Source organism: Aulonocara sp. 'chitande type north' Nkhata Bay, linkage group LG15, assembly GCF_057382095.1.
Source record: "Aulonocara sp. 'chitande type north' Nkhata Bay isolate Kocher_YH1m ecotype deep benthic linkage group LG15, A_spYH_male_GT1.1, whole genome shotgun sequence".
NCBI classification, from domain to species: domain Eukaryota; kingdom Metazoa; phylum Chordata; class Actinopteri; order Cichliformes; family Cichlidae; genus Aulonocara; species Aulonocara sp. 'chitande type north' Nkhata Bay.
This window is the reverse complement of record NC_141358.1, coordinates 10,131,594-10,154,975: the sequence shown is the minus strand read 5'-3', so window position 1 is coordinate 10,154,975 and position 23,382 is coordinate 10,131,594. Positions and strand designations below refer to the sequence as shown.

General features: G+C 40.4%; 2 protein-coding genes across 7 annotated transcripts; one reads left to right on the top strand and one right to left on the bottom strand.

Moving 5' to 3' along the window:
- The first annotated feature begins 481 nt into the window (after positions 1–481).
- abcd4 (ATP-binding cassette, sub-family D (ALD), member 4) lies at positions 482–11,552 on the top strand. Of its 6 annotated transcripts, none has more exons than XM_086263976.1 (20): positions 482–618; positions 712–848; positions 969–1,087; positions 1,340–1,467; positions 2,618–2,757; positions 2,844–2,960; positions 3,781–3,906; positions 4,789–4,839; positions 5,013–5,107; positions 5,198–5,319; positions 6,669–6,760; positions 6,907–6,996; positions 7,199–7,404; positions 7,917–8,008; positions 8,137–8,173; positions 9,714–9,763; positions 9,860–9,912; positions 9,978–10,054; positions 10,220–10,335; positions 10,613–11,552. In XM_086263976.1, the coding sequence occupies exons 2-20, from the start codon at positions 808–810 to the stop codon at positions 10,712–10,714; spliced, it is 1,854 nt and encodes a 617-aa protein (XP_086120102.1). In that variant the 5' UTR covers positions 482–618; positions 712–807; the 3' UTR covers positions 10,715–11,552. The 6 variants fall into 6 exon arrangements, 4 of the variants coding, with proteins under 4 accessions (XP_086120102.1, XP_086120103.1, XP_086120101.1 ...); XM_086263977.1 differs by having other exon boundaries at positions 691–848; XR_015125017.1 differs by having other exon boundaries at positions 482–848; positions 9,958–10,054; positions 10,613–10,635.
- Positions 11,185–23,260, bottom strand: LOC147312540 (acetyl-coenzyme A synthetase 2-like, mitochondrial). The gene is made up of 14 exons (XM_086263974.1): positions 22,806–23,260; positions 22,501–22,597; positions 22,232–22,431; positions 21,203–21,378; positions 20,527–20,679; positions 20,065–20,212; positions 19,110–19,247; positions 18,388–18,480; positions 14,453–14,565; positions 13,905–14,031; positions 13,665–13,792; positions 12,880–12,943; positions 12,664–12,785; positions 11,185–12,576 (listed from the first exon to the last, which is right to left on the bottom strand). The coding sequence occupies exons 1-14, from the start codon at positions 23,116–23,118 to the stop codon at positions 12,403–12,405; spliced, it is 2,046 nt and encodes a 681-aa protein (XP_086120100.1). The 5' UTR covers positions 23,119–23,260; the 3' UTR covers positions 11,185–12,402.
- Positions 23,261–23,382: the final 122 nt, after the last annotated feature.

The window sequence follows — 23,382 nt, the reverse complement described above, 5'->3', positions numbered from 1 at the left end:
TTCCAGAAACATTAGAATTTTTAAGTTGCTTCTATGTTTATATAGTTAAATTATTTTAAAGACTGACTTGCAGCTACATCTTTTTATTTTCTTTATTTTTCTTTATTTTCATTTTTTTATTTTTCCATTCACCTGAGATGGTAGTGGAAAAGCATTTATATATGATTGTACATTATCTTTTAATTGTACATTACCTCTTTTTCAGCAAAAAGTGAATCTAAAAAACTTAAAGCAGGATGGAGTGTGATTAGGCTTTATTCCCACCTAGGTGTCCCTGTGAAGTATTTTTTGCTTTTTTCCAGGAATAAATGTTTTGAACATGTCAAATTGGCGCTTGATACTTTTTAAAATAAAAAAATAAATAGACTAATTATATAGTGCACGTGCACTCGTGTAGAATCGCTTTCAATTTTTTAAAAATTCCGCCTAAAAGCTATTTGAGCTTTTATTTTGAAAACTGCTGGTCACCTGATAACCCGGAAGTCCGTAGTTTGACAGTTACCGTCCAAAACATTTTTTTCCTCTACTCCTGTGGTTCACAGTGGAGCAGCAGGATAGCAGGATTTATTACGTTAAGGTTATATGACGTGTTGGTTAACTAATGTAGCCGTGACAGCAGTAAGTGAAGTAGTTATTTTAGAGATTTTTCGTTGAATTTTGTTTCCAACTTTCTTCGCTAACAGTTAAAAGTTTTCCTGTTGCTAATCTTAGTTTACCTTGACCTGCCGGCTGGATCGGCTTTTATGACACACGAACAACTTATGTGAAGTTTTGTGTACATAAGCAAGTCATCTGCCGCCCGCGCACATGCCTCGTTTGGAAAAGACAAATCTCCGAGGCAGGGACAGGTAGGAACCTTTTCTGCACTCACTCTTTGGGTTTTAAGGTGGTGCTGGGGAATGAGGAGTGAAGGTCATTCAAAATAGCTTGTAATTTCCACTCTTTCTCTGTCTGTTCACACAAATCAGGCCACAGTTAGACTGGAGGTTTGTGCAGAGGTTCTGCAGCATCCAGAAGGTCTTGTTCCCATCATGGACCAGTCAGAGTGTCCTGATGTTTGGGACGCTGCTGGGCGTTACTCTGGCAGGTAACAGCTGGAGGAGTGTAATAGAACAAAAAGAGGAGGAAACTGTAAACTTAGACTGTGGTCTAACTTTGAGGAACTTCTGATAGCATCAGAAAGCTTGCATTGACTGCAGTCAAATGAGCCCTGACCACAGGAGGCTTTGTCTCTTTCTTGATGACCTTTAGCTAATCATTTTGCTCTTTTATGAGTCACTGTTTGAACTGACTCCTTCCTCATGATACAATGTGCTAACACGCGTTTTTCTGTCATCAGAGCAGCTGATCATTTACCAGGTGGGAGTCCTCCCCAGCCACTTCTACAATGTGCTGGCAGACAAAAATTACTCAGGCTTCAGGAGTCTGGTGGGCACTGCCATGGTGCTCATTTTATTCAACTCCACAGTAAGTTAAAGTAGCAGAGGAACGACAGAAGTCAACATACTAACACAGTAGCATTTATCCTGCAAAGCAAATAAGATTAACACCCTACAGACACGCTGTCTCACGCGTGTCCAGTATTTCTGTTTATGCTTTCTTGGGCGAGTCGCCCCTGAAAAAAATTTATTTTAAATTTTATTGAGACACATACCTGGTCAAATTAAAGCTATAGTAGAAACCCATCTCATATTGATTGGTATAGGTGTAGTCATTTAAATCATTTATATGATAATTTAATTGCTGTTCATACATTTGGAAATAATGTTAATTTTCTGCATCTTTCTTTTACTACTGTATATTTTACTAATATGTGTATTTATGGTAGTTTTGTATTTATAGTGTATTGTGATTTTAGCTTGACAAGGGCTGGAAATTAACAATAGGTGTAAACTCTGTGTGCAGCATATCAGTTTCACGCACTGTATCAGAAGTATGTCAAACTGCATTTTCCCTTTTAAACGCTTAAATGAAATACGTAGATTTAAGGATTTAAGGAAACAGAAATAGCTGCTTTTAGCTGCTCCCCTATTCGCAAGGGGTCACCGCAGTGGTAGCTCTGTGTTTGATTTGGCGCCGTTTTTATGCCGGATGCACTTCCTGAAGCAAGCCTAAAGGGATTTGTTTCTCCTCTTGGGATCGAATTAATTAACGCGAGTCGTGCAGGTTTGGTTTGTGAAATATACAGTTTTTATAAGATTAACACTAAGTCTCTGCAACTGCATTTACTTTATTTATCAGAACCTGTTTAGTAGTGTACATTATCTGTTACATTCAGATGCGCATTTCAAATACCTAAGTCAAAAGTTTGATAAATAGTTTCTTATGTTTTACTGCATGGCATCACACCTTTGGATTGATGCTGTAACAGTAGCAACTTTATAAGGTCAGGACAACCTGACATGACCATTTTATAGCCGCATGCATTTGGTCTTGATTGTGTTTGCTTGGATTTTGAACCTAAGAAACTAACTTTAGTCAGCTTATTTAAGCATGTTGCTTTTTAAAGGAACTTCTGTGGCAGGTCTTTCCTGATCTATAACATCTTTATTTAAGTTATTGTCACTTATTGTTACTTTTTCTCTCTCCCCTTCTTTGTTGTTCCCCTCCCATGCAGTTGAAAAGTATTGACCAGTACATTTGCAATCAGATGTATGTCAGCTGGAGGAAGACGCTAACAGAGAGCCTCCATTCGGCCTACTTCCAGGGAAGAGTCTACTACACGCTCAACGTGCTCAGAGAGGACATAGACAACCCGTAAGCATGAATGCATTTCCTGGTTGGTGTATTGTTATGCATGAAAATGTTTTGCTGTCATTGTCTAATTGCGTTGTTGTGGGCAGAGACCAGCGGATCAGTCAGGATGCAGAGAGGTTGTGTAAGCAGATGAGCAGCATGGCGAGTCGCCTGATCATCTCACCATTCACCCTGACTTACTACACCTACCACTGCTTTCACAGGTGAGCACGTTGTGCTGTATGATCAACCCCATCACACACTGTGGTAGAGATCATTCAGCTATGTCGGGGTGCCACAGTTTTACAGCCACGTTTCTGAATATCTGTCCTTTAGAGAGGCCCAGAGTACATAAAACAAGGGATGGAATTAGAAAGTTAGAAGAATAAATACCTGTTATATGTAATTTAAAGCATTACATGTGCTCTACAAAAGGTCTGCTGCAACTTTGACCTTATTAAAATTCAGGCTAAATTGGGGCTTCTTGTTAACCCCTAAGCTCTGTTTGACATTTCCAGCTGGAAAAAAAGAACAACCTTAAATTTAGTAACAGGCTGCAAAACAGTGAGGGCAAAAGAACAACCTCTACTATGGATGGGAAGCATATTCTGACATACAATAAACCTTCTTGTCCTTATCATCAGACTGCAGTAAGATTTGGAAAAAATGACTCTGTTTGCTTCCACTTTATCAAAAACTGTCAGTTAGAGAGAAGATAACAGCCTTGTAAAAATAACAGACCCCTTTAACCCTTTCTAAAAAATCCTGGGCTCAACAAATTCTACATCAGCCGTAGTTGTAGTAATACCAGGTGGTCTTTGTTGTATTCGTGCCATAGGTGGTGACCTTTGAAAATGGCGCTGGTTGCATTTATATAACATGTACAGCCTGGACTCGATATGCTGGCCTCCAGAGAGGAAAAAGGTTAAATGTGAGCTGTAAAAGCAGCAAAATGACTCTTTGAATATCACTGCGTGCACTTTAAGTGTTGTGTTGTTGATGTATTTTGATGTAACGGGCTCCTAAAGTTGTTTTGCTTTGCAGCACTGGCTGGATTGGTCCTGTGAGTATCTTTGGTTACTTTGTAATCGGGACTATTGCCAATAAAATCCTCATGGGGCCGATTGTGTCAACTCTCTTTGAGCAAGAGAAACTGGAGGGAGACTTCAGGTAGGTTCAGCCTTTATAAGTTTGTAAATTTGTGCTAACAGCAGATTGATTTAACCTCTAACAGAGTCTTTGGGTATTCTGCCAGCTTTGTTTGAAACAAATCCTTCCTGTATTTGTTGTCAAAGACACTTGGGTTCTGTTAAAAGGAAATATCTGTAGGCTTTGGCGCAATGCCTTCTGTGTAACACGGGATATGCATCAGCTTGTTTTTTTTAAAAGAAGAATCTATCACAAGCTGAAACAGCCTCCCTTTGTGTTCAGAGAGGAACAGATCAACTGGTTTCTGTTAAAGTGGATCTTTTATGGTTTTCTTTATTTCCTGTCATGTGTATACTGTCACAACAGCATGCAATGATTATATTAATCATGGAGAAATCCTCAAATAATGAGTTCAGGGTACACATGATCTCTGTAAGCCACCAGCTCAGGTTTCACACTGCTCTAAACAGTCAGATTCAGATCTTTATGAAATCAGTGAGAGTAGACAACAGAAGCCTCCTGAGGGGTATACTATGAAGTGAGATTGGTGGATTATTGAGGGAAACTGATCTGTGTGCTTTTCTATTGTAAAAGTGATGCTATTTGTTATATTTTCATATTCTTTATAGCTCTGTATCATCTGCTCCTCCACCTCTGATTGGAGTAGGTTGTGCTCTGTAGGTCTATTTTGTGCAGAAGGAAGCATTACATGACATGTGAAACGTGCGGCTGTTCCTACAGTGGATGAACTGAGAGGCTGTTCATCCACATTGCTTTGAACTGTGAATCATGCAAATATACTGTTGTGGGTAGTCTAGTAAGGATCTGGAAATGAGCGAGATGGATCTCTTTTAAATTGCAATTGATGCACATTTTTATCACACATGTTTTTTTCATGTCTAGATTCAAGCACATGCAAATCCGTGTCAATGCAGAGTCTGCAGCTTTTTACAGGTGAGACACAACCACAACATTACTGATGCTGCAAAGGTGGCTGTTATTGTTGCCAGACAGTTTGAGTTTATCTTCCTGTATTGATAAGATGTATTGATGGAGCTTATTCAGAAATCGAATGAAACCAGAGAACGAAATGGAAAAAAAAAAAATCCGCCTGTCTCTACTTGCAGAGCTGGTAAAGTGGAGCACATGAGGACGGACCGCAGACTGCAGGCTCTGTTGTATACTCAAAAGAGGCTCATAAACAAAGAGCTCTGGCTTTATAGTAAGAAAGTTCTATACCTTACTGTTATCATGCTTATATAACACTACTTTGTACACTCAACCTCTAAGCCTGTAATGTCTCCTTTCACAGTTGGAGTGAACACATTTGACTACCTTGGAGGATTCCTGAGCTACATTATAATCGCCATTCCCATTTTTAGTGGTGTTTACGATAGCCTCACTCCTGGTGAACTTAGTGCTCTCATCAGCAAGGTAGACATGTTTTATGTCTTTTCTTATTTAAATATCTCTTTTTATTTATGTCAAAATAGAACTTAAAACAGAGCTATATAAACGATTAAAAAAAGGAACTGTGTACATCCTGGTTAGGCAGCAGTTTGAGCCATTTGTATTATGTTGCATGATAACCTAATACCTCAATAAATGTAAAAGTACCAGCCACCTTATTAGGTACACCTTTCTGGTACTAGGTTAGACACCCTTTTTTCTTCAGTGCTGCCTTCATTTTTTCAACAAGTTTCAGCAAGATTCAACAAGGTGTTGGAAAATTCCTCACAGATCTTTGTCCATATTAAAATGATAACATCACACAGTCGCTGCAGATTTGTCAATTTCACATCTATGATATGGATTTCCTGTTTCACCAAATACCAAAGGTGCTCTATTGGGTTGTGATCTGGTGAATGCAGAGGCCATTTGAGTACAAGATTTCATGTTCAAGAAACCAGATTGAGATGATTTGTTCTTTGTGAATTATCTCGCTGGAACAAGTTTCATTGGAAGATGGGTAAACTGTGATCATATAGGTATGGAGATGGTATGCAAGCTGTGATGCTTAAATGATGCTTAGTTGGTACTAAGGGACTCAAAGAGGAAGGACCCTCCTCTGACCTCTGACATTTAAATGCATTTTCACCCAGAGAGCTGCTGCTCATGGGATATTTTCTCTCTGTTTTTTTTTTTTTATTTTTTTATCATTCTCTGTAAAGCCTAGAGATGTTTGTCTGAGGATAATCTCAGCAGAGGCAACAGTTTGTAAAATCCTCACACAAACCAGTCTGGTACCTAGAACCATCCCATGTTCAAATCCACCTTCTTCCTCATTCTGATGCTTAGCTAAAACTTCAGCAAGATGTTTTGACCATGTCTGCACGTCTAAAAGCATTGCCATGTGATTGGCTATTTCAAGAGTTGCAATAATAAGCTGCTGAACAAGTGTACCTAATGAAGTGGCTACTTCAATATGTGGGAGCCAGATAGTTCTGAGTATCTGTGCATATTTTTAACCTGATGACATCAATACTAAATTAGAAGATAAAATCCAAAACTGCTGTCTTGCATATGTGCACACTGTCCTAATGCTTTCCTTACAGTGGGGCTGAAAGAGGAAATCCATCATGTTTGTTAGTAGAGTAGTTTACCCACTAGGTGGCACCAAAATCCTTTTTATCCCCTCAAAAAACGTAAACGCCATCTCTTGCGCTGCACACAGATTTGACTTCTGAATGTTTTGTTGTGCATGCAGACCTTTTGAAAAAACAAACAAACCTAGTCTCTTATTGACTCTCTGCTTCTTATTCCCTCTCCTTGTTCACATTCAGAACGCCTTTGTGTGCATCTACTTGATAAATGGTTTCACGCAGTTAATAGACCTGTCAACTACTCTGTCAGATGTGGCTGGATACACCCACAGGTATCAGGCTGCATACTTAAATTCACCTCTTTGAGGACAAATGATGACAGCAGGATTTGTGTATACCGTCCACCTTTGCATAACCGTGTGCGTGTGTGTGCGCGTGTGTGTGTGTGTGTGTGTGTGTGTGTGTGTGTTGCGGTCAGGATCGGGGAGCTGAGGGAGGTGATGGATGACATCCTACGCAAGCAGTGCGACTACGACCCAGCATCAGGAGAAAGCTACGACTTTGACAGGTTTGTGTGGGCACATTATTCTCTGCTGCGTTAAAAAAAGAAGCACAGTGTGATGATTTGAGAAGCAGGCTGCATGTGAGGAGAATTTATTAGATTACATTAAACATACAGAAATGGAAACGGGAAAAGATGGTAAAAATTCATGTTTATACCAAAACCTCTGAGCCTCAACTACATCACACATCACCACCTCTCCACACAGTGACTTCAACATCCACGCAGGCCCAGTGGACACGTCCTTCATCGTGGACCATCTTTCATACAAATCCCCTTTCTCCGACGAGCTGCTGGTGGAGGACCTGAATCTGAAAATCAGCCAGGGAACTCATCTGTTGGTGGTGGGGAACACGGGCACCGGCAAGACTTCACTGCTGCGGGTCCTCAACCGTCTCTGGGAAGCACACAGTGGTGAGAGCAGAAGAACTGAGACTGTTTGGCCTAATTTGATCTTTTTTTATTATTGTATTAACTCTTTAGCAAATCGGGAGAAGCGAAGACGGCACAAAAAAGGGCAATAATAACAATGCATAACATGGGGGGGGGGGGACTAAGAATGACGGGAAAAATACATAAATAACAAAGAAACTGAGTCTGAGTTATTTAAAGAGATTTGTATATGGCAAGTATGAACATGAAAAACAGATCATAGTTTTACACGGATGTTGTCATGTATTGTTGACAACTCATCAGTACTGCACTTCACTGACTTGAGGAACAATAGCAACAACAAAGGTTCCATTACGTTAAATTTTATGTTTTTAAAAAGCCACGATATGGGGGTAAATAAATTTACTAGCTTGTTTTTGTTTATTTATTTATTTTGATTGGGAGAGATATGAGAAGGCAGTGTAAAGCCATCAAATAGAAACTGTAAAGCACAAATACATTCATTCAGCTGTCTGTCCTTCATTTTCCCTCAGGCTTTGTCCAGATGACCACGTGCTTTGGGCCCAGAGGAACGCTCTTCCTGCCACAGAAACCCTACCTGACCGATGGCACTCTGCGTGAGCAGGTCTCTTCTTATTGTGCTGTTTTTCTACAAATTTCTTCTTTTATATAAAGCGCTGATATGTTTATATCTAAAAAAGAAAAAAGAAAAACTTTAATTACTGAATTTACTGAAACACTTGTTTCCAACAGGTGATCTACCCACTGAAGGATATTTACCCTGCATCAGGTATTGTATTAAATGTGATCAACAGCTAATTAGCCAGAGGAAAACTACTCTATTAGTTAATCTGTGTGTGTGGTGTATTTTGTTGGGACAGAGACAAGCTCATCACTGTGTTACATCTGCCTTTCTTTTAAAACAACACCTTTAAGTGTGTCAAAACTGGGGAGAACGGTTGCTGCAGTTTTGAATGTGGCAGGACTCATTGTCCCTGTGCCACTTAGCGTCTCAGCTGCTCAGCGGTTTGGGCCTTTCCTTTGTTGTAATCTTTGCTACAAATGCTGTCGGTGGCAGGCAGGACAGCACTGCACTCAGTTCCTTTTGCTTCAGCTTTGTCTTGCTGAAATCATCAAGATTCAAGATTCAACAGCTTTATTGTCAGTACAGTAGTATACACTGTATACAGTGTACCGAAATGCTGTTTCACCGTAAACCCCCCATGGTCCATTTATAAATATATAAAAGATATATCTCCAAGAGATATAAAACTAGGAATTACAAATAAATAACATGCTAGGATTTGATAAAATTAGGGCTAAAAAGGTACTAATTACTAACTATACAATACTATAATGGTAACTATACAATATTAACTGCACGATAAACAAAGACAGGACAGAGACAATACAAAGTGGAATGTGCAGTAGGTATTGAATACCAGTTTCAAGTTATCGTTAGGATATTATTGACGAGGCATGACAAAGACGTGCAAAATGTGCAAATATATTATAATTTAGATGTGTGTTCAGAACTATGTGACTGAGTGTTCAAGTAAGCATATTGTTCCCAGGTCCAGTTTGTCGTGGATTTGTGGAAGTTTTTGTTTTTGAGTCTTTTGATGAGTATTATAAGGTGTTTGTAGAGGTGTATGTTTATATCAGTCCTTTTATGGTAGTGAGTTGAGGGCTCTGACTGCTTGGGGGAAGAAGCTCTTGCAGTGTCTGGTCGTTACGGTTTTAATGCTGCGAAACCGTCTGCCAGATGGAAGGAGGGAGAACAGTGCATGTGAGGGGTGGAAAGTGTCCTTCACTATGCTGTTCGCACGTCGGATGATGGGTCTGTCATAGAGTTGGGAGATGGATGTGAGAGGGCCTCCAATGATCCTCTCTGCTGTCCTCACTATCTGCTGCAGAGACTTCTTTTCAGTTAGGGTGCAGTTCCCATCAATGCGTTCCCTGCGGTTCTTTTTTGTTTTTTTTGACTGATTACACAGGACAGTTTGTCTGTGCTCTTTGACAACAGTTTCCATGTTTCTGAGCACATGAATTTCCACTACACTTTAATTCTACAAGTTCTTAAGTTGTTAAGAAGAAAGCTCAGCCTCTCTAAAGAGCCCTCTTTAAGTACCTCAGGATCTTCTATTGTAAATTAACCTCTTTAGCAATGAACTGTTCGACCAAATCAAGAATCAACATATTTTTATTTTTTACAAATATATTGTGTGTACGTGTGCGCGCGCGTATTTATCTTACTGAGGATCGTTGATACTAAATGGCAGTGCTGTAGAGAATTCAAGAAAAACCAGAATTACATGTCATGTTTTCAGGGTCGGTGGATGATGACAGAATTATACAATTCTTGGAACTAGCCGGAGTGGTGAGATAAATTCTGCTTTCATCTCCAATGCATGTTATTTCATGAAATTACTTTTCATTTTCACTCATGCTAAATAAAACCTTGATGTGTGTGCAGTCCAGTCTGCTGAAACGGACGGGCGGGCTGGATGAGAAAGTGGATTGGAACTGGTAAGAAACAATTAAAGAAGTAAAACTGTGTAATACTTCCTCAAGCTTGTTTTTGTTCTCTGCAGGTATGATGTTCTGTCTCCAGGTGAAATGCAGCGTCTCTCCTTTGCACGACTCTTCTACCTGCAGCCCAAATATGCAAGTATGCTCCTCTGGATACTCGCTAGAGCATCTCATAAGAAAACATGCATGCACTGATGAAGTTTTTAGTCGTGCTGAGTGTGTGGTTCAAGTGAGCTGAGGCTGTTTGCTGTGTTTACCGGACTGATGTGTTCTAGTCTGCAATTTTCTGGTGTTTGAACTTTAGTTTTAGATGAAGCCACTAGTGCTTTGACCGAGGAGGCGGAAGCACAGCTGTACCGAACTTGCAAACAGCTGGGCATGACTTTGGTCAGTCTGGGACATCGCAGCAGCCTGGAGAAGGTAGGCCAAACATCCTGACTCCAGTTAGGATAACTGGTGGAAATTACAGCCTGCACACTCAAAACTTTTGCTGTTCTTGGACACATCTTTTGCTTTAGTCACTGTTGTTGAGCCAAATCCCAGTAAGTGGGTTGCTTTGTATGACTCTTCCACATCTCCAAAAAGAGTAAAGTTGATCAGCAATACATTCTTGTGGCTTAGTTTCACCTGCCTTCTCTTACCTTGTTCTCAGATCTGTCCAACTGTTACTACATTATGTGAAACTTTGTTTTTCCAGTACCATGATGTCCAGCTGAAGCTGTGTGGAGAAGGCCGATGGGAGTTAACAAAGTTAAAAGGAACTAGCGGAAACCTCAGTCTCAAAGATGAAGCAATGTGACTGTGGCCATCTATTTGAAATGCTTTAACCAGTGTTTATGTTTACACAGTGTCTTTAGAAGAATGTGAAAATTCTTCCTAGAACCAAATCAATCAAACTAATCCACTATTAACTTTTGATTTTTAGTGTGTGGACTAAAAAAAAAAAACTGGAATTTCACCCAATCACTTCTTGGTTCTGTTGCTTTTGTGTACGCCATCTGTTATCCCCAAAAATGGCAGCTTCTAGACTGACCTGGTCTTCAGTGGAGACGGTGCTTTTAATCTAAATATTTTTAAGAAAAAGATAATAATCGAACACATGCTGAAGAGATAAGGTATATAGATGTGGGGTGTACTGTAAGGCTGTGATTACATTGTATTAAATTATATACTATTGACTCAACATCGTCTATCAGTGTGGGGAATAAGGAACGTAAAGGGTCCTCGCCGTGTCACTCGCTAACATTCCAGTGCTCTCAGACAGCACACTTTGTTCTGTTAACAGAGGTACTTTAATAGTTTGAAGAAGGCTCGTGTGTCACACCACTCAAAAAGTTCTGGTCCCACATAAAGTTCACATTTTAAGATAAAAACAAAAACAACTCTGTAAATCTTTAATGCATTTATGTGACTTTACAGTAGCTTAGTGTACAACATTTCCAATGGGAAAACGGTTATTACTGTGTAATAAACAGACTTTCACACAATATTCTTTTTAATTCCTTCTAAGAAATGTCGGTATGTCTGCTCACATGAAAATTGGTATATTTGATGAAGGCAAACAAAATTATGCCTTCATACTATGATCCCAGCTTGAAGTACATCAACATTTTGTGCTTTTTAATTCACATTATTTCTTCCGGCATGTGATGGCTCAAAAATGCCATCTCCTACCTGATATATGAAATTTGAAACAATAGAAAATTAGTTTTGACCCTAAGAATCACTGATAGAAAAATCATCCTATCAAAATGTAGGCTAAAAAGAGACCTCATATGTAGTAAATTCTTTCAGCCAGACTCTAATCCCATATGGTGATACGACCCTTTAAAGTTTACCTAAAGTGCACATTTTGAGTTTCTCTGTAGCGAATTATCACCAAGCAATGCTTTTTTCCCGTTATTGTGTCATAGACAATAATTTGGTGCAATTTTTTTTCTCTGACTCTATACCACCTCTTGTGACATTGAAGCTCAAGGTTAGAAAATTGTGCTGAACAAAAACAAGATTTTGGATTTAGAGTTTGAATTTTTGTGTAAAATTAATTCGTTTGCAGTTTTTAGCCCTCTGAATCTGTTCAAAATCACCACCCTTTCAGCTTGTTCGTGGCCACAAGTGGCCAGGATAGGATTCAGAGGGTTAGATTGTCAAATTTGACATTGACATTTGTTTTTCCAACCCTGAAAATTCCATGTTTCCCTTTCTTAAAGGGGATAGAACTTGTAAAATAGTCCAAAAATTGAAATTTCATCTGGCTTCATGAAATAACATTATTTTGTAAAAAGTTCTGGGAGGTTAGGTGGGAACTTTTTAAAGGTTTTGTGGGTCTGGTTTATCTGGAGAGTGTAGACAGATTTTAAAAGAGCCTATCGGAATGATCTGGCTATTAAAAATATGTGTTCATACAAAGGCACAGGTCTGGTTCATGAAAATGGAGTGCAACATGCAAGCTTGCCTTGTGCACTCTTCTCTCCTTCAGAAAACACCTTATGATCGATTTTTACTCAAGAGTTTCTCGTGACCTTGAATGATCTCCTGAACTGCTGCAGGATCATCCAGAGTACTCAGGTCGCCCAAACCCTCCAAGTCGCTCTCCACAACTTTACGCAGCACCCGTCGCATTATCTTACCCGAGCGGGTTTTTGGCAGACGCTTGGCAAACTGTGACGAACACCAACACAATGAGAAGTTATTAAATAAAGTCAGATCATGACTGCCAGCATTTTCAAGTCAGCACTACAAAATTACCTGGATGAAATCCGGAGAAGCGTACTTGGCGATCTTTTCAGATACCATGCCGTTTAGCTGCCTCGACAAGTCTGCCTCTTGTACATCGATGCCTTTTTTAAGCACCACAAAGGCGTAGACACCTGACGATGCAAAAATCACACATTTATCTGCTACATTTAGCAAAACACATTGCTGACTGATTTACACTGAAAGGAACTGTGCTGAGTTTCTTACCTTGTCCTTTGATGCTGTGTGTATACCCTACGACAGCAGATTCAGCCACTGCAGGACACTGATTCTGTTTACAGAAGTCACAAACAGGATAAATTCAGCATCTTCATACTTTGTGGTTCTTCTAGAAAGACATTAAACTATTGCTTTAAAACAAAAAAATTAAACAACAACCATATAGTGCATCTGATACATCAGCCAATATGTTTTTTCTTTCAGATACAGTAAACTTGAACAGATTTATAACATTTGTAATATGTAGTAATTTATTTACTCATTTTGGCTCCGCCCACCTCCACTCGAATCGGCTGTTTATTGCATTTTGGGGCTTTCCAACTGAGAAGTTGAAGATTGCCCTCTGGTGGACACAGTGTGCAATGTCAACAACATGTTTGAAGGGCGTCTTCTTTTGTTTTCTTTTTCTGACCGTTATAAATGCCAATATTTATAGATGGGCAAATAGTTAATATTGATCTGTAATATCAGCGAAGTGATGAGCTGATAAGTGAGCTCTACAGCGCATTACTATTTAGGCTGTGGGCTGTAGCCGGACCATGCTCCCATTAGCAGTGATGCTCCTCAACATAAAAGTCAGGTCAGTTTTACAGAGAAATTGAAGATTGCTCTGGGGCTCCCAGAGAAAGATGCATTGTGAGCTTAATAAGGACTCAACTTTAAAGATGACGTGGTTTTTGCTTTTTAAGCTCAGAGCTGTGAACCTTGTTTAATCAGGTATCTTTGAGCTTTTGAAATGCAAGACATTCAAGTTAATCAGTTATTGGCCTTACCACTACGTCCTCTATCTCTGCTGTCCCTATCCTGTGACCGCTCACGTTAATGACATCATCAAGGCGGCCGGTGATCTGGTAGTACCCCTCCTCAGACCGATAGGCACCGTCACCAGTAAAGAAGTAACCTATATTATGTGCACCAGTACAGAAGGATTTAGAGACTGTACATTTCTCTTTCTGTGAAAACAGACATTAAGAAAACAGAGGCGGTCTGTTCCTGAACTCGTAAAACTGTACCAGGATAAGGCTGGAAGTACGTGTCAATAAATCTCTGGTGGTTGTTATGAATGGTTCTGGCCATACCAGGCCAAGGTTGAGCCATACACAGGGCTCCGGATGTGTTGTTGGAAGTCAGCACTTCGCCCTGAAGAAATCCAAAAACAATGCTAAATGTTAACCAGAAAAAAACAGTGTTACAAAACTTCTAAAACATTCCTAGGACACACAGAAACGCTACATTAAACCTCATTTAGCTCATTGGGTGATTTTTTTTTTGCTATGTTTTGGTTATGAGAAGCAGGAAAAAAAGACTGGCTCAGGGACATCACTCCAACTGTCAGCACAATCTGTGCTTTGCAAATGCTAAAGCAACCTCAATCAGCACAAAACAGAGCGACAGATTTTTAATAGGGAGTTTGGCATGCACACACTTGGCCTGATCGTGGGAGTGGGAGGAGTATCAAAAGTGACACAGCTGGTGGCTATTTTATAATCCTAATCTGACCCCATCTCCCAGGTCGTTCCCAGCCATCCAACATTTGCAGGAACAGCACACACACACACACCTCAGTGTCCATAAGCACCGGGTTAATGCCAAAAAAGGGTCGCATAGCCATTCCTGGGACAATCTCTGCGTCTGGGTCTGATGGCCTTGGTGCGATGCAGATGCCACCCGTCTCTGAGAACAGAGCAGAGCGAGTAAAGTGTGAATATATTTCAACATTTTTCCTTCAGATTACTCTGCCCTGTCCCTCACACTCAGCCCCATGCCAACTGGTTAGTGTATATAAAAATCTTTAATAAGCTTTCCAGACAGACACATTTAGTAAATTTAATAGTACAAAGGAATAAATTACATCCCACTGTTAGCTATGGCAATTATTATTAGTTTTATTATAAATTTTATTTGAAACTTGGTAGAGATGTTCCCCAAAGATCCGCACTTGGCCCAGCGATGTGTTCAGTATACATTGTATTTCTCTGCTTAGCCACATTGATTTAAACAGTTTTTGCCAATTTAATGTTGCTCAGAGGATTTTTTTTGTTTATTAAGCCACTTAACACTGATCTATGAATCATTCAAGCATAAAAGGTACCTAACTCAAGGGATGAACCAGTGTTGTGTCTACACACAACAGACAAAGAACCAATTTAGGCACTTTTTAGTAGCAGCATACCAAAGTTAACACACTTTGACACACACAAAACAGTATTTTTAAACTCCCAAAGAGTTATTAGCTGAAAACCTGATATTTATTGCCATAACGTGAATTATGTTCTTTAAAAAAAATGAGGAAATTCAAAAGGAAGACCTGACATAGACCATTTTTTAAAATCCAGGTGCTAAGTGGAAGGTTGAATGTCAAGAGGTCCTTCTTGGGGAAGGGAAACCTCAACATTATTGAAGGCGTGTGGGATCATCTTAACAGACAGCAGAAAAAAAGGCAGCCGACGTCTAAAGAAAAGCTTTGAATGTCATCCAAGAAGAAAGTTTGACGAAGAGAGTTCAGGCTGTGAACTGAAGAACTGAAGAATAAAGGCGGTCATATCACTTGTACGAACTCTGTTTTTGCCTAATATACTGCATTCCCATACATGTTGTCATAGTTCAATAAATCGCAGTTTGTGAATCTACTGTAAGCCCTTCTCATAGCTACAGATGTAGATTGTGGAATTACAGCCATACTAAGTAAATTAAATGCTATTAGGTCTGCGTGGACATCAGGGACCTCTGGTAATCCTCCTGGTGGTGTTGGTAGCAACAGAGGGGACTTTCTACAAAATAGGACACAACAGATGATTCGACAATAGCATTAGCCACTGGCATCCTGTTTACATCAGCTGTAACTGTGAGAGTCGTTGCTTCACAGTCCCAAGAAACAATGTGATTAACAAAAACAGTCCAGGTCGAGCACACAGGCAGTTAAGTATAAAAACCGGAGACAGGAAGCCCGGCTTCCAGTTTGAATTTTGCTGACTTTGGACACAACTAGGTTATCTCTTTTTCCAGTGATTAGATGGCATCATGTGTCTGAAAGTTTAAATACACTAAGCTATTTTTCCCCTTCATTTGCGCTGATTGAAGCTACTTTTCAAGCTCCCATCATCCTCTGTCCTCTCACCTCTCCAGTCCTGGATCATCCTACATGGAGGCTGTACGCCAGCAACGGCTCAAAATCCATTTTCCTCTCTAAACAGGCTACTTGCTTCCAGATCAACCAAATGGCATTTATGAATAATGCCACTTAGCCCTAATTGAAAACACTGGACCATGAAAATAACATAACAACATAATCCTTTTTACAGAAGTAGGGTATTTAGGTCATATCTGTGTCTGTAATTCTCAAGCTCATGATGCTCTAATGTTTAATTATCGTCAATTAATTATGGACTTTTGCCATTTGTATGGTAATTAACCCTGCTCTGCACCATTAGGTCATTACGCAATCTAATGAAGAGATAACTGGCATTATTAGCAAAATCAGCTGATTTCTAACATGATGTTATTATGTCCCATCCAATGCTACACTTGTGCAGCATTTTGGAATCTTTCAGTCATCAAACGCTGAAGGACACGTTTATTTTGCAAGTTCTTCTTTCCAGTGGAAACTTCTGCATAAATTCTGCAGTCACAACATGTGCATCCTGCTGTCGAAACAAGCTAACTGCCACAACTGACCAATAAAAAGGAAGGGGGTAGACGTTTCTGCTACCTTCTGATAACCCTATGTAAAAGAAAATAAAGATAAAAAAGCAATTGTGTGAAAGAGTAGAAAAGAAAACTTATGAGAACATTTTGGTTTGGAGCTTTAATAAATAATAAAATATAATAAATATGATGAAGCAGCAGTGCCTGCCTGATAAACTGGTTCTGGCTACATCCTAGCTTCCCGTTTGTTTGTCTGTTTTTTGTATGTTTGTCACACTTACATCTTTTAGATCAAACAATTTAATATTATACAAAGTTACCTTGAGGGTAAATACAAAAAAATGAGGTTAATCACAGTTAATTCATGATTTAACAAGCCGGGTGCAATTGCTTTTCAATACAGGGTCAGATAGTTTTATTCCTTTAATAAATTAAATCATCATTTATAAAACTGCATTTTGTATTTATGATGGTTTTATTTGTATAATATTACAATTTGTCTAATTATTTGAAGCACTTAATTGTGTCAAATAGGTAAAAAAAAAAAAAAAAAATCAGGAAGGGGGCAAATACTTTTTCCACAGCACTGCAAGTGTGTTTTAACTGTGTGTACACAAACAAGGAGGATGTACAAAAGCCAGTACAAAAGCAGCACTTTTGTTCTGATATCTGCCAGAATTACAGAACCGAGCGTAGGCGGGCTGGTGAGACCTCTGTGTGGGAAAGGTTTATCTCAGCATTCCAAGTAAGGCCACAAGGCAGACAAGTTAGCGTGTTTGTTGACGTGAGCAGAATAAATTGGTGAAACGGAGACTCGTCACGTTTATCCTAACATTTTGTGAAAGTCCAACCTGTTTTTACGTTTGGATACTCAGTGCTGGAATCAGATGATTTTGGTTTGGCACCACAGACTAGTCCACAGGAGAAGTGCATCCTCTTCAGATCTAAATGTCCTTATCCCCGCTTTGGTGGTGGATGACTTGAGTGTTAAAGCCACTGAATTTTCTTCTTTTTTTTCTTTAAAAAAAAAAAAAAAAAAAAATCTCATTCCTTTGGTTTCCTGAACCGCTCCTGAAATAATCTTTAAGTCTGAGAAGAAAACACGTGGTTTGATTTTTAACTCCTAAGAGAAGAGAAATGTCTCTCTCCCTCTCTCTGTCTCACACACACATTACGTAACACTGTTATTGCTACAGGGACTCAGGCAGCTTCTCTCCCCTTTAAGATGGACTGTTTTAGTGTCTGCAGACGTGGCTGTGTTTGAGGAGGAGTTCATGACCTTACAGTAAGTTTCCATTGTGGAAGGATTAGGAATGAGGAATGTTCTAAGACTCACCGTGAAGCATGAAAATTCAATGTGAGCACAAAAAAGGAATTATTACAGATCAGCTAGAGAATACAGGGCAATATAAGGAGAGTAGGACAGACTATAGACTACACATCTGTATCTTATTGTTCTATACATCATTTGAGAAGTATGATCAACGTCTCTTTACAGGCTGGGATTCTCGCCGTTTCTCTCAAACGTGCTGTAATCACATCGCTACGCAAGAAACAATAACTTCAATCCACTGATTGTTAATAATTACCAGTTATTAACTGCAAATAACTTGGGACACCAGGGTCCAGCTGACTCACTGGTATTTTAACCAGCCTTAGTCTCTTTGGTTGTTTTATGCAGACAGCTGCATTAAAAAATAAAATAAAATACAGAATTTTGTAACTTTACTCTTTCCAATAATCTAATATTTAAATTTCTGAAGTATCCAGCTGAGTTTGTGCTACTGTAAAATGTAGTGTAGTGTTGTAAAATGCGGTGAATAAACCTGTCACTTCTGTGTGTTCGGTTACCGGTCTGCCACCAGGTGTCCACCACAGGACAGCGTCCGTCCCCGACCACTCTGTGGTACCACTCCCATGCTTCGGTGTTGATCGGCTCGCCCACTGCAGACAGACAAGAATAGCTTAAATCATACGGTACTGTGCAAAAGTATTCAGCCACCTGTCATTTCTTTACAATTTGCTTCCACAGAGACAGACTTTCTTTGGGAGCAGAGCGGTTCAGTCCAGCTCTTGAGTCATTCGGCAAACTTTAGCCTTTTCTCCGTGTTTCCCCTCGTCTTGACTTACTTAAGGAGGACATACTACACACCATGCTAAGATTTGGCAAGTTATTGGCTAATAGCTCTTTATGAGTAATCTTGTTGGCGCAAAAACAGTATTTTATGCCTGTCAAAGTGTGTTATAGTTGGCATTTTAGATTTGAATAAACAACCAAAAAAGAAAATTTCCTCGAAAAATTGTCAGGTACAAGGCCCGGACAGAAAATAAGTGAAAAAGCAGCCAGTATCCAAAGAAAAACTTTAAAAGACCTTCAGAAATCTTGAACTATTGCTCAAGAAAAAAAAAATGCTGGAAAGTCTCTTTCAACACAAAGAAATTAGAGATGGCTTAAAACTTTTTACACAGCAACTCTCTGTCTATAACCGCCTCATGGCTTCATGTCTATTGCTACACAAATGAGAACCAGGTGAAAAAATACTTATTCTTTCTAAGCGTCCTGTTTCACATACCAGACCCGAGGGTTTTGAGGGTGGAGCGGTCGTACTTGTTCACCCACTGATCTCCATACTTGAGCAGCAGGCGGATTGCTGTGGGGGCCCCATAAAACTGGTTGATCTTGAGTCTCTCAACCATGTCCCAGTATCTTCCTGTGAACAAGACAAAATGTTGATTTATTTTTTTAACTTTTGGGTTTAGGATAAAGCAGTAGCCTAAAAACCGAACCCTTCAACTGTTTTTTATATTTATTTTTAAAAACCTATCACTTGAAGAAGCTTTGCCTTTTTCTGTGCCAATAACGGCTCAAACAATGGAAAACTTTGCAGATTGTCATCTACATGTTGTAGCTGTTTACTGTCACCAGGGGGCAGTGTCACAAACAGTCTGCACACTACTCTTGTTTGTGTTTTTATCAGTCCTTCAGCAAGCCATAACCAACAAAGAGCCGAGTGTTAAACCAATCACTTTTCATGCTACTTCTCCCACCATGTGAGACACTCGGCTATCACTTCCTGTTCTGGCTTACTTTTCAGTCAATCAGCATTCAACCTGCATACGGTGTCAACCATGGGAAGCTACACACTGCTGGTTTTTCATATGACTGCATATCAATAATCCTTCACTCTGCACAATCATAAAGTTATGCAAAGAAACGCAAACACGGTATCATAAATCCCTCACACGGCAGTTTGCTGCACCATCTTGTGGTGCAATCTGGAATTACACAAAGGTACACCCCAGCTCTAGTTCAACTTCAGCTGATCTCTCTTTAAAACAATACATAGCATGAAATAGGAGCACTTGTTTCTTCACATAAGTTCATTTCGTCAGGTTTTAAACTATCATTAAACACAAAAATTTACAATATTGTCTTTCCATCAAAGAAACATTTTACTTTTTATTTTGTGATAGTGTATTTGGACACCTCAAATCATAATTTCCATTTTGTTGTAATCATGTTCATACCTGGGTCTGGGTAAATAGGAGTGCTCTCAAACAGCACAGTGGTTGCCCCGTTGGCCAGCGGCCCATAGACCACATAACTGTGTCCCGTTATCCAGCCAATATCCGCCACACAGCCAAATACATCACCATCGTGGTAGCTGAAGACATACTGGTGATGACAGGGAATAATTAGAGGATTAGACGAGACAAAAACATAAAAATACTTTGAATATTCACTACCACGTGGCTCAATATTATACTAATATTTGACCCTTCTGAACACAGCAAAAATCTTGAACTGTCCCATCATGCAAAAAACATTTCAGAGAACCTCCTCATTTAATGTGCTGCAAACCAGGCTGAGATTTCCTCTCACACATAGTCACACGGAATTAGACATCACATTTTTGCCATTTATGGCCTTTGTTGGGAAATGGGAGCTAAACACTGTGTTTGCCGATAATGAAAACAGTGATTGTTTACCCTGTGTGTGAGCGCAGCATACAGAAGGTATCCAGCCTGCGTGTGGACAAGACCTTTGGGCTTCCCTGTGCTGCCAGATGTGTAAAGGAGGAACAGGACGTCCTCGCTGTTCATGACAGCTGGCTCACACACAACATCTTCCTTTAGCATCTCCTGTACGATGCAGTGAATAAACACAGTTACAACACCATTTATATTTTTAAGGCCAGATCACAAGAAGACACAACAACCCGTGTTTAGATTTTGTATCTGTCACTGTGCCAGGAGGTCAGTAGAGCCTGTGCACAGTTGTTATACCTGACAGTCACTAGTCAATCTCCTGATTAGTTTAGCAGAGGCTAGCTAAGAAAACTGGTTTCAAGAGCTAACATAGACACACATATTCCAGCTGTTCAGCCAGAGTCACTTTAGGTCCTTGTTCGTCATGAAACATGAGTGTGAGATTTCTTAATTTCTCATTTCTAATGTTTTGTTTGCTCACTGCAAACAATATAATATAAGATGCAAAATGCGCATGCTAGTATTGATTGTTTTTGTTTACTGATCAGATTTAAAAGAAACTCACATGAGTAACTGTGATTTTTCTTCTTTTGGTTATTTGTTCAAAAATACCAAATTCGCCCTCTACAGCTTGTATTTGGATTTTAAGGATTTGATTGGCTTTCTGCTCCCTCACCTCCTCCATGGCAATGTCCCTGGCCGTCATGGTGACCGGATTGTCTGTTCTCATTGCAACAAAAACCTGCTTTACTGTCGGACAGCTCTGCACTGCTGTGTCCACGGTTTTTTTCAGCTCTGTGACCTTACCACCCCTGACCCCCTGGTTCACCGTGATGACTGTGCTGGACTGAGCTGCAAGAAGTTGAAAAAAAAAAGAATAAATAACACAAAGAAACAAACAGTTTAAAATCGCCTGTCTGATGTTTTGGAGTATCCAAAAAGCTCTGATGTTTGGGGTATAGGCATGGCCCCTTTGCAGGTGTTCTGGGTTGTTTTACACTGAGACATTGGTAGTTAATTAATAAGTTCCTTATGGCTGCCTTAAACTATGATTGCACTTTGCAACCTGTTTCCCTTCACTGTGGGGCCTCTTGATTTAAGAACTAGGTTTCTTCGAATGATTCCTCAGTCAGATTTCTTGGAACTGGGGGAGCTGTTTCAATGCCATGGACTGTTTGCCATGCTCCTTGAGACAAAGGGAGTTTTTGTAGAGTGGTGAGCTGCATTTTGAATGCTCAGTTGGTAGGCGGCTGTTATGTGGGGAGTCTATGGACTACAGTGGGCAGCATGGGTAACAGTATGGATGCTAGGACCCAAAGTCTCACAGCTAACCACTGCACTCGGTATGCAGTATGATCAGTATTGATCACTTCACTCAGTGTCTTTAACTTTGTGACTTATTTGATGTAATGTTATAAATGCAAACATCCCGCCCTGCCCCTTAAAGACATAAGTTACATATTGATTCCTAGTTTTTAGAGCCGTTTAATAAGACAGTTGCAAAATCATGGATGAAGAACCAAAACTAAATCACAAAAATGATTAAATATAAAATATTGGGGACCTTGCTGAGGGGAACTACAGATTGGGTCGATGAGTAGTGCCCACTGGCACAGCAAATGATGTCATTTGCTCCGCTGTGATATTAAAATGTTGACAAGTGCAGCTCTAAGGCAGCTTTAGGAGCTCAATAATAACATCTCACCATCCCTGATTCGCTCTGCCAGGGCATCTGCGCTGAAGCCCGCAAACACCACGTTGTGGGCCGCACCAATGCGGGCACAGGCCAACATGGACGCCACGGCCAGCGGGCAGGTAGACATGTAGATGGTGACGCAGTCCCCCCTCTTCACACCATGCCGCCTTAACAGGTTGCCCAGTCGACAGGTCATCTCCAGCAACTCTCTGCAAACACATGCTCATGAACTTCAGGAACCAGAACCATCAGTGCAACACCAACTCCAAACTACTTACCCGTACGTGTACTTCATCTCTGACCCCCTTTCATCTCTCTCCCAGATCAGAGCCACCCTCTCAGGACAGGTGTGCACATGGCGGTCCAAGCAGTTCACTGCAAGAGTCCGGAAGGAAGCACGCAGAGAGATGACAGATGTCTCCTTGTGTACTAATCAGCACAGTGCCATGAGGATACTGTATGTGCAGATATATGACATACAGTAGTACCTGGCTTTGCTTCTCAACACAAAGGGAGCACAGAAAACTTTGTGCGATGGCACACATGCTTATTGTATTCTACTTAAAAGTGGACGCAATCTCACCGGACACATTCAGCTTTCCTCCCTCGAACCACTTGATCTTGCCTCGGCTTAGGTCACAGTCCTGCACGGTGTGGAAAGGAGTGCTCCAGCAGAGCCTGTGGCGCGCCACAGCGGCCCAGAAGCTCTCACTGTTGGAGACGGACAACTCCCGCAGCGCCGCGCGGCCCGACACCCCCTCTAAGCCCGCAGCCTCCGGCATGAACGCCGCGACGTTGCACCGACTTCGACCCGAAACATGGAGATAAGAAGCAAGAGTCCGACGAGCGAAAGAAGAAGCGACGTACTTGGAAGTGCAACCGCACGGCAGCCACATATTGTCAGTGAAAGTGCTCTGCGCTTGCTGGACGATGTTCCCGTCACGTATGAGGTCGTTGAGATATCCTGGAAATTACACAGATTAAATTTCGAGAGTTGAAAACTTGGAAACTCCGAAGAGTTCAAAGAGGAAGGGCTTGAGGAGTGATGCGTTAAAGGGCGGTTACAAACTAGTGAACATATCAAGAAAATAAACCCACCCCCACAGAGTTTCAAGTTGTTTTTCACCGCGAAGTTGGGTAATGTTGAAATCAACCTCATT